Source organism: Myripristis murdjan, chromosome 19 (assembly GCF_902150065.1).
Source record: "Myripristis murdjan chromosome 19, fMyrMur1.1, whole genome shotgun sequence".
In the NCBI taxonomy this organism is placed as follows: Eukaryota; Metazoa; Chordata; class Actinopteri; order Holocentriformes; family Holocentridae; genus Myripristis; species Myripristis murdjan.
In genome coordinates, this window is record NC_043998.1 from 20,165,140 (window position 1) to 20,175,514 (window position 10,375).

At 41.8% G+C, this 10,375-nt stretch overlaps 1 protein-coding gene across 2 annotated transcripts in view; it reads right to left on the reverse strand.

Annotated features, from left to right (window-relative positions):
* Positions 1–206: 206 nt before the first annotated feature.
* Positions 207–10,375, reverse strand: part of slc16a3b (solute carrier family 16 member 3b) — a 14,814-nt gene continuing 4,645 nt past the window's right edge. The window contains exons 1-6 of one of the 2 annotated variants that reach the window (XM_030078544.1): positions 9,325–9,593; positions 7,123–7,378; positions 6,836–6,979; positions 5,702–6,312; positions 3,520–3,700; positions 207–2,690 (exon numbers count right to left, since the gene is read on the reverse strand). In XM_030078544.1, coding sequence (XP_029934404.1) covers positions 2,383–2,690; positions 3,520–3,700; positions 5,702–6,312; positions 6,836–6,979; positions 7,123–7,378; positions 9,325–9,333 — 1,509 coding nt within the window. In that variant the 5' untranslated portion in view covers positions 9,334–9,593 and the 3' untranslated portion in view covers positions 207–2,382. Of the gene's footprint in view, positions 2,691–3,519; positions 3,701–5,701; positions 6,313–6,835; positions 6,980–7,122; positions 7,379–9,324; positions 9,594–10,375 lie in introns of those variants that run through there. The other variant, XM_030078545.1, reaches the window with a different exon arrangement.

Sequence of the window (10,375 nt, forward strand, 5' to 3'; positions counted from 1 at the left end):
TTTTTGTGTTAACAGTTTGTAGTTTATCTCATTGCCCAGTAGAAGGTGCTATACAGCAAAAGGTCTGAATGGCACAAGATAACGGCCATCATCATAGTCTTCAAATAACTCTACTAGAGGATGGGCATTTGAAAATTTGTCAGTGTGCATGTAAGCATATTTGTGGATTGAGCAGGTAAAACCACAGTTGACATCTTCACAGAAAATATCTTTATTCAGCAAACCAGGCATTGGAGCCCCGAGGTTGTGACTCAGAAAAATAGAAGTTAAGTGCAGCAAGTGTGTTGAAACTACAACTGTAGTTGCCTATGCATCGCTGGCAGTGAAAGATCTCAGACACAAAGCAGGCAGACAGCACACATACAGTATGTATTACAGCGTCTGCCATACCATCTTAATACAAACATAACAAGTGACACTGATTAGCAATTGCAGTGTTGGAAAGATTGCCTTTATAAGGCAAATACTAGCAGGAAGTCAACTCATCCAACATATCTGGGTTTGAGTTGAGCACGCAACACTTAGATACACCGTTGAAACAAGTTTGCAGCATAATCATACAGACTTTTTTGGTACAAATGGATCAGGCACACGGCAATCAGAGAACAAACAACAAAACAAATGGTGAATACACAGCCACAGTATTAAGTTCAGCTGCCTGGTTGCAGATTTGTCCCATTGTTTGTACCACCCCCATTATTAGAAATGTGCACATTCCAGGTGTTATGACATTAAAACTTCAATAAATAAATGAGCGACACTTTATTTGGATTGTGCAATGTGAACATTCAACTCAGTATCTAACCCTTACCAAAACATAAAGCTGGTGAGTGGACTATTCTCATTGGACAAGTTGATATGAAAGTAAAGCGAAACTGAATTTTGAATTGAGGCCACATGGTGGTGAAATCTAATTAGCTGCTCTGTGCTGCCCTGGACTGCTGATCCACAATACAGTATTTCTATCTGTTCAGTTGCAGAGACAATCAACAAAGCAGATTATGCCCACATAAAAAAAGAGTCCCAGTACTCATTTTGTGGTGTCATTGCAATTATTTGTTGAAGTGCTAACAGGTTCCTTCTTCCTGGTGCTGTGGAATCCACCTGTAGACGCTTCCTGCTGGATCTAGTTTCAAATTCAAATTGGAAAATAACAAGAGAAGAGCTGTTTGGTTTCCGCAAAAAAAAAAAAAAAAAAAATGCATCTGTTTTGTTTGCATTTGTTTGTGTGTTCTAAACGTTCTATTTTGGGAGCTGTTTGCTGCACTATGGAAGCGAATATAGAGATAGAAATACAGTATTATGGATCAGCAGCTTTCAGGGGATCGCGGAGCAACTAATAACATTTCCCCACTTTAAGCATGCTTTAAGCATCAACATTAACTCAAATCATACAAACTGATAAACTGAACATTAACACTGGACAGTCCAAACAAAGTGTGACCAATAAATCTAATAAATAAAGCAAAAGAATGCAACAAACAACAAAAACGGATTTAAATTCTTTTGATATATGACAAATGGAAACGGAGATGTATAGACTGAAATGCTAGTTGGGGGAAGACAACATGTGTGAAGAAAGAAGGCATGCAACATAATGCACAATAACTCATGTTTTACCTGCAAAGGATCTTGCAAAAGAGCAACTAGACAGACAAATCACAATATTAAACTGGCAGCAACAGCTTTTGTCAATATAGAACTATTTTGTCTCTTTCCAATTGCCATTGGTTTATTCTGAAATGCACCATTCTCTAATATTTGTTCTAGTCTGTGTGAATGTGTGTGTGTGTGTGTGTGTGTGTCTATGTAGCAGTGCAAACTGAGAAATCTTCTCTCGGGAGTGTATGCTATGATCGTGCTTCAAGTGTGATGCCATAGACAATGCAACACATGTACAGAACACTGCAAAGTCAAATTCTCCCTCACCCTTTTAGGGCTTCACTGATAGAGGTTTTTGAAAGCTGATGCCAAAATATTTTTTTCAAGCTGCCGTTTAACCATTGTCATGCCACCAAAAACGTCAAAATATACAAGTATTCAGTGTTTCCACCAGAGCGGTATTCTTGTCAGAGTGCAAAAGCCTGTGAAAACAGTATTTGGACCACCGTGAGACACTAAAATTCCCTACTGAAACACAAAATGGTACTAATATATCCCTATGCAATTTAAAGGGTTGCATTAGAATCATTTCAGGTTAAGGTTTCCCGTGGACGTCAAGTCTATACTCAATGAAACTGCATCATATCCATCATGGCAGTGGAAGACACTGATTGGACCATGTTTATTCCCCTCTCCCTCCCCTACCACAGGTCATCAGGTCTCTTGTGTCTTCGCAGGACATTCAGCTCATCACTAATTTCTCTCTCTCTCTCTCTCTCTTCACAGTGACGTTTCAGGGCTGCCCTCTTTGATCTCCTCCACTGCCCCCTTCACTATGTTCACCACCTCGCCCGCTTTTCCGTTCTGTCCCTTGTGTACCACTTCACTGTCTTCGTTGTCTTCGCTGCGTCTCAGCTCCTCTGTCTCGGCCGCGGTCACAGCCATCTCCATCTTGGCCTCCGGCTCCTTCTGTTTCTTCCTGATGCACAGGAAGTTGCCTATTGCCAGGATGAAGGCTGATAGCGTGACCTCACAGCCTGCTAGTAAGAAGACGTACATGTAGTTGTGGGTGGCATCCAACAGGCGACCTGGTCAACACAAAGAAATTTATCAGCATTATTTTGGGTTTTAAAATTGCCCATTTTTATTGTCTAATATCATGCGAACATGAAACCTGCCATATGAATATAAGAATGTGAATGACCTATAGACTATAAAAATTTTAACCACTAGATGGCACTATATCGTATAAAATTGAAACAAAGAAATACAGTCAAAGCCTTTGTGGTACCATAGCCCAACAACCTTGTCTCTATTTAATAATAGGTGTGAAATTACTATAATAAAATTTTTCATTCCATGAAGTGACCTCTCAGAAAGAAACATTATTTCAAAGTTAACAGGTTAACAGGTTCCTTCCCTGGACTGTGAATCCAGAATACTGAATATGTATCTCTTCATTCACTTCCATAGCAAAACACCTCCCCAAATCACAAGTGTAGCACATTAATAAACATGAATAACGTGGATTATGCCAATTAAAAAAACAAGACGTCCTTGTACCAATTTTTTGAGAAAATTAAACGCCTCTTTTCTTGTCATTTTTCTATTTGAACTTGAAAGTAGATCCGGCAGGTAGCCTCTGGGGGAAACTTCCACACAGTAACCTTGTGCCAGGAAGAACACTTGCAGCACAGTTTTGATTGGACAACAAGCATTCCATTGTGTCTCAAACACATTCTACTGCTTTTGTTCTAATCCTGATTATAGCCTTTATTCACAATGTGGGCCTTGACCCTTATTTTGAAGGGATATCCCCATTAGCCCTGTTATCCCAAGGCTAATTACAACTCTTCTAAGTGTCAGACAATCAGGAGACATAGCAGAGGCTCAGATTGATATTTTCAGTGTCCTGACCTGCTCCAGGGGGTCCCAGTAGCACAGCAATAGCCTCCATCAGCAGCACTAGTCCAATAGCACTGGAGAACTTCTCTGTTCCCACGATGGCCATTAGGACCTCAAACTGCAGAGCTCCCACCATGCCATAGGACATACCAAAGAAGATACAGAACACCACCAGACCTACGTAGGTGGTCGCCTGTAAGGAGAGAGGCAGTACATGTAAGTAAATAGCCTCTGGCAGCCATTTGACTCTTGCAACCAATGTACAGCATGACAGTCTCAATGGAACTGATTAGACATGGTTATTTTTTATTCGTTTTGACTAGGGAACAGGTAATTCCATCACTCCTACACCGGACATCAGAGTTGTGTTGATTATTATATACCCAAAACAGCAAGTTGGAGATATTGATTTTCCCTGATTATCACCACATTTTCCATTAGGGGAAGAACTCTGATCTTGATTTTTCATCTGTCCAAAGTGAGTACATTTTTTAATGGAATGATGTTGAGTTATACAGTTCATTCAGAAGGTATTCAGACCCTTCACTTTTTTCACTTTAGTTATGTTGCAGCCTGATGCTACAATCTTTTAAATGCATTTTTTCTCTCATTAATCTACACTCAGTAGGGTCATTCCATGTCATTTCACCAAATTTTCAGGACATCCCATGAACTTGGGTCTCAAAAAATTCTGAAATTTTCACCCGTTGTTCCTTATTTATCCAATATGGACAATGTAAAATTTTAGCTTGCTCGGATGGATACTTTTTGAGATACAGCCAATTTAGTGAGGGGAGTATGTGTCGGTTTTGGCGCGATTTTCGCTCGTCCTTATTTTTCCTCCATTTTCAGGTGTCAATATCTCAAGAACTACACCACATAGGAAACTGAAATTTGGTACGGTAATACACGTCCACGAACTCTCTCAGAACATACAAAAAAGATCTGTCATACGTCATAACTGGTACGCATGTCAGCCCCTCAAAAATGGGAAAAAAAATTACTCAAGTTTCGTGGTCGACCATGTTTGGGCCTTCAGAAAACAACTTTGTATATGCCCCAGCTTCTTGATTTATTCAGAGCTTTGAGATACATACATGGACTGTTCAAAGCAGTAATGGTTATTCAGTTATATGCATTGGTATCCGGATGGCAGCCTCTCCAAATCCAAAAAAAGTTTTCGTGTCAGATTTTCATTGGCCCATAACTGCATGTGGGAACGTATGAAAAAATCTGAGCTCTGTTTTAATTTAAAGTTCAAAATTTACTATTTCTTGGGATGTAAAACAATTTTTCTTCATGAAAGTTATTTTTGATCCCAAATATGGGGCTATTTCACCACTCGCGAATATTGAAATTCCTCAATATTAGAACATTGTAGCTTGCTTCTGTGTCTTATATTCATTTATTGTTTATTATTTGTTCATTATTAACCTAAAATATAATGACCATTGCATCAGAAATGCATTTATTTGTCACAACATCAACATTTTCATGAACTTTTTACCAAATCTCTTAAGCTGCACATTTATACAACACTAAATCACACAAGGCAGAAAACCTTTGATGCACAACTTTCAACCCCTAGAGGGCAGTGTTGCAAACGTTTTCTGCTAGTGTTGACTCACACTTAAAGTTTCATCATTCTTTAACTGGCCTATACCCAAGCAACAATTTTTTACAGGTATGTCTTAACTGTTTTCCAGCCTGGCTTATATTTTGCTGTTATATGCACACCGTCACTTCTACACTGGAGCTCCATGATGGGGCCAGATGCAGCTGGTAGATTCATGACATAGCTGCAAAGTGTCTACTGAGGGATTGGTCATTGTAACCAATAGGGAAGCTCTTCTTCACCATCTTCTGTTTAGCTGTTTCCTCCACAGAACTTAAACTGGAGTAGAACGGACTTTCCAATTCAAGTCAACATCCCAGGACAACTGGAGCGGTGGTCATTTTTATGTGTATCATTGCCTTTGCAAAGAACTGTAGCAACTGTACTAGGTTAACTTCTGTATCAACAGACTAATGGCAAGTGGTGGAACACTGGTGTATGGAGCATAGAGGATTGCTGGACCGATTGGTGGTAACTATTAACGCCAAATGACAAGCCGTTAAACTCCACTGAAATTCTGTGGTTTCCCTCCTTCTATGGACATGGACTTCTACCATGCAACACATGCTTGAATCTTACCTGTGAGCCTATGAGGTCAGTGCAGCCATTGAAGATCATAGCAAAGCTGAACAGGTAGACAGTTTTTGGCCGCATCCACTTCGTCCCCGCTATTAACCCACATGTGGGCCGAGCAAACATATCAACGAATCCCAGGATGGTGAGCAGCAGAGCAGACTTCGTGTCCTCATATTTCAACTCTTTGGCGTAGCTCACCACAAACACAGGTGGCACAAACAACCCCAGCACCATAACAGAGGCTGCTATGGTGTAGATGAGGAACCCTCGGTCCTTGAACACGCTGAAATCCAGCAGCCTCTTCTTTGGCTGGGGCTTTTTCTGCTCCTGCACGGCTCCGTCACCACTCTCCTCCAGGCTCTTGAGCTTCTTGGGGGGCAGCAGTGGCCTCATAAGGGCCCCACAGGCACAGCAGTTGAGCAGCATCCCTCCCAATATGAGGAAACCCCCCCTCCAGCCATAGTTGTACTGGAGGACCTGGCCGAGAGGGGAGAGGCAGCACAGGGCAACAGGGCTCCCAGCAGCTGCTAAGCCATTGGCCAGTGGACGCTTCTCACTGAAGTAGCGGTTCAGCATTATCAGAGAGGGCTGGAAGTTCAACGCCAGACCCAATCCTGAGGGGAGATGAGGGGGTAAACAGGTAGAGAAGGACAGGTAGGTATTCAGTCAGACAAGTCAAAACAGACAATAAAGACCAAAGACATTAAAGGCATAGTTCAACCATTTTCAATAATTTACTATGGGAAACCTCCATTTACAGCAGGTGGACTGTACACCCTTACAATCACTTATGCAGACTACCCACTTTTTTATTTTCCAAATACAGCTTGACTACTTTTTTAGGTAAATTTCAAGTACGGGTAATAATATCAACTTAATGTGACTATATGAATATATATTAAAAAATAATTAATTGATAAGTAATTCTTTTCTGAGAATATTTTTTTTGTTATAGTGCTATCTGTTTGCCTTATGGTACTCAGTAACTAAAGGTCAAATAATTCATTCACTTATTTACCACAGTACCATAGCTTAAGTGTATGTAAACTGTATGTAATTATGGAAATTTCATGCTGACTGCTGTATTGATTACATGTCCGCACATTTATATTTATGCATGTACACTTCTGCCCATACCTGTGACGACTCCAGTGCTGAGGTAGATATGTATGATGCTGGTGGCAAAGGAGGCCATGATCATTCCCAGCGAGGCAAACAGCCCTCCGACCATCATCACCGGCCGACAGCCAAACTTGTTCACCAACACACTGCACAGAGGGCCTGAGCACACACCCACTCAGCATTATAATTCTCTCTCTTCCCTCTAACATCTGATGCTGTATTCTACATTTAGATGCTAACTAATGATGATTTAAATGTTTTCTTTTAAGTAATGGATGTCTGATAGCTTGTCAGACGGCTACCTGTGCCATAGAGCATGGCGAGCAGTATTGAGGAGATCCAGGCGGTGTCACTGTAGCCAACACCAAACTCTCTTATCAGCTCCTTGAAGAACACGCTGACAGCCTTGGGGAAGGCGTAGGAGAAGCCTGTGATGACGAAACAGCCCACCAACACCGCCCAGCCCCACCCTCCATCTGGCGCTTTCACCCCAGTTGGTCCGTCGTCCAGCGCCACCCCTCCCATGCTCTTCTCCTGCTGATGGGTTGAGGTCAGAGGCTGTAGGGAAATACAGAGGATGATCTTTGATATGGTAGTTCTAGCTGTATGGCAGATCATTTTCTTTCCAGGGATGAAACATCAGTGAAACAGCATTGGGCTGGGTGACATGGACAAAATCAAATCATGGTATCTTTGTCCCAGTACCTTGATCCTCTATCGATATCATGACAATACTGTAGGGATGACTGTTGGGGCTGTCTACTCTTATATCATGATATTGATACATTGAGACACTGATCATCATCCAATCAGTGTGAGGCCACTCAACCACATAATCAACATAAATATTAACATAGCACACCCTAAAATGGGCATGCAATTACACTTCACAAATTAAAAATTCACAAACTCAGACACCACAAATTTCAAGTTATGACATCTATTTATCATTATCTATTACAGAATCTAGAGCTTTTTCAGGCCCAGTGAGTACATATAGTATAGATTCTCATTTTGACATTAAGTAAGTAGCTTCCTGCTTTAATTAGTGGTCCTACAATAAGGCTGATCAAGTGCCTGCTTGGGATGAAAACACATGAAATCCTCTCAGCCCTTCATGGCACAGAATTGCCATCCCCGACCTGTAGTGTCTGTCCCTGACACAGGCCACAGTTTCTGCTGGGCTGTTTTCTGATTTACAGCATTAGTCATAGGCGATTCTATTTCAAGACTGTGTGTATGAGAGCTGGTGTGTGTGTGCGTATGTGTGTGTGCGCGTGTGTGTCTGGTCTAAATGGCTGTGCACGGCCTAAGTACAAGAAAATGGTTTCTTCTTATGATTTATTGCCCAGTGCAGATAATCCCTATTTGTCTGATAGAAGACACACACACACTCGCACACACACACACACACACACACACACACACACACACACCACATGAACAGGAATCTCTTCTTATAACACACTTTCAGATTTCCTACAGAGCCTCCCAAGAAACTCCACATAGGCTTGTACACACCCATAATACTGCCATCAGTACTTGCTCGGATATTTTTTACTGAGTGATCTGTCCAGTGTTCTACAAAGGTGTTCTACAATGGTCTGTTAAATTTCATCGTATTCTCACAATGAAAGCTATTTAGATTGGCCTGCTTGCTCTGTGCTGCAGGAACGGGGGCATTAAATCTGATACTGTAAGAAAAAATATTTTCTGAGTTTTTTTCTCGCAAATTGGTGAGGGTATAATAGAATCTGATAGTGTAAGGAAAACTATTTTCTGAGTTTATTTCTCGCAAATTGATGAGTGTATAATCGCAGAATTTTTTTCAGAGTTTTTTCTGGCAAATTTGCCACTTTAATCTCATAAATATTTGCCTCATACATTTATAACTATAATCTGATAAATTCTGAGTTTTTTTTTTTTTTTTTTTTTATTAGAATATTTACCCACTCCACCAGCTCTCTAATTTCCCCCCTACAATGGCACTAATATGCCGTCATATATATCAGGCCGTTCGACCACCACCGGTAACGCCGGTCTCACACCAACCCTGCGTTCCAATACCCATACTACCATACTATTTAGTAGGGAAAAAAAGAATTAGTATGTCCCAATACATACTAAACTACATACTTTGTAAGGGCAGCTGCAGTAGGCTACATACTAAAAGTAAAAAGTATAAGTATGCGATTTGGAACGCAGGGCAAGTCATAATCTATAGGTCCATCCTCCGCACTGGGACAAGCGGCACACTCATCTCCAGTCCTCACATATGGACTTTATCTCAGCCAATGTATGCCCAACTTGCCACACTCCTACACACATGGACCAGGAGCACCTGCAGCCGGGGCAGCAGGTGCTCCACGCTGCCCGCAGCATGCCGCTCCGGCGCTGAGCATCGGGCAGCCTCACTTCCAGTGGCCTCGCGCCAGAAATTACACCCATTCTCACCTTATTCAACCCCTCACCTGACAGAGTCCCAAAGCGAACAGACCACTTACCACCACCATGTTTGCGCAAAGCAGGCTCCCGCACAGGCTGACTGGTCGGCTCTATGAAATGAGTAGACTGGAGTATAGACTGCATACTGTACTCGTCAGCCAGTTCTGCAGCCTCAGTAACATTTGTAACCTTACGCTCATTAAGGTATGTGGCAACCCGACTGGGTGGGCACTTTTTAAATTGCTCCATGATGAATGAGTCACACAAACTCAAAATCAGCTTCAGAGGATAGACACCAACGACTGGCATGATTAGTTACTCATATCCGACGGGTTAACCCTTTTCCCAACGCCCTGTAACGCTGGCGACGCGCCTCTGGGACCTCATACTGTCCGTTTCTAATACAGTAGCTTGGGCTGAATTGAAAACTAAGGCTGTCACGCTTAACGACGCATGGCTTCCTGTGCTTTATCTACCAAGGCGCACAGCAGCTGGTTTACTCAGAGCCTGGCCACTTCCTGCTAAAAAAAAAAAAAAAAACTCCGGATCTCTCAATGAACTTGGGCAAGAGACACAAATTGATCTGGGACGTAAAGTATACCTCCGCAGCCCCCACTAGAGAATGTATAAAACTGTCTGTAATTCCTAAAAGGTTGATGCCATAATTTTGTTCAACCCCTTAAATTAAAGCTGAAAGTCTGCACTTCAGTCACGTCTTGGTTACTCCATTTCAAATCCACTGAGGTGGTGTACAAGGGCAAAATTATAAATATTGCATCACTGTCCAAATACTTATGGACCTAACTGTATCTATCTATCTATCTATCTATCTATCTATCTATCTATCTATCTATCTATCTATACATACATACATAAGATTAAAATACTGTCTGTATTTTACCTTACCTTACCTTACCTTACCTTACCTGTCAGGTAAATTGGAGATACCTGCCCCTAGCTGTGAGTGTGTGTGTGAATGTGCTTGTTTTGTGTGTCTTCCCTGTGATGGACTGCTGACCTGTCCAGGGTGTTTCCCCTGCCTCCCAGCCAATGAGCGCTGAGGCAGGTTCCAGCACTCCTGTGACCCTAATTGGGGTAAGTGTTTTGGAG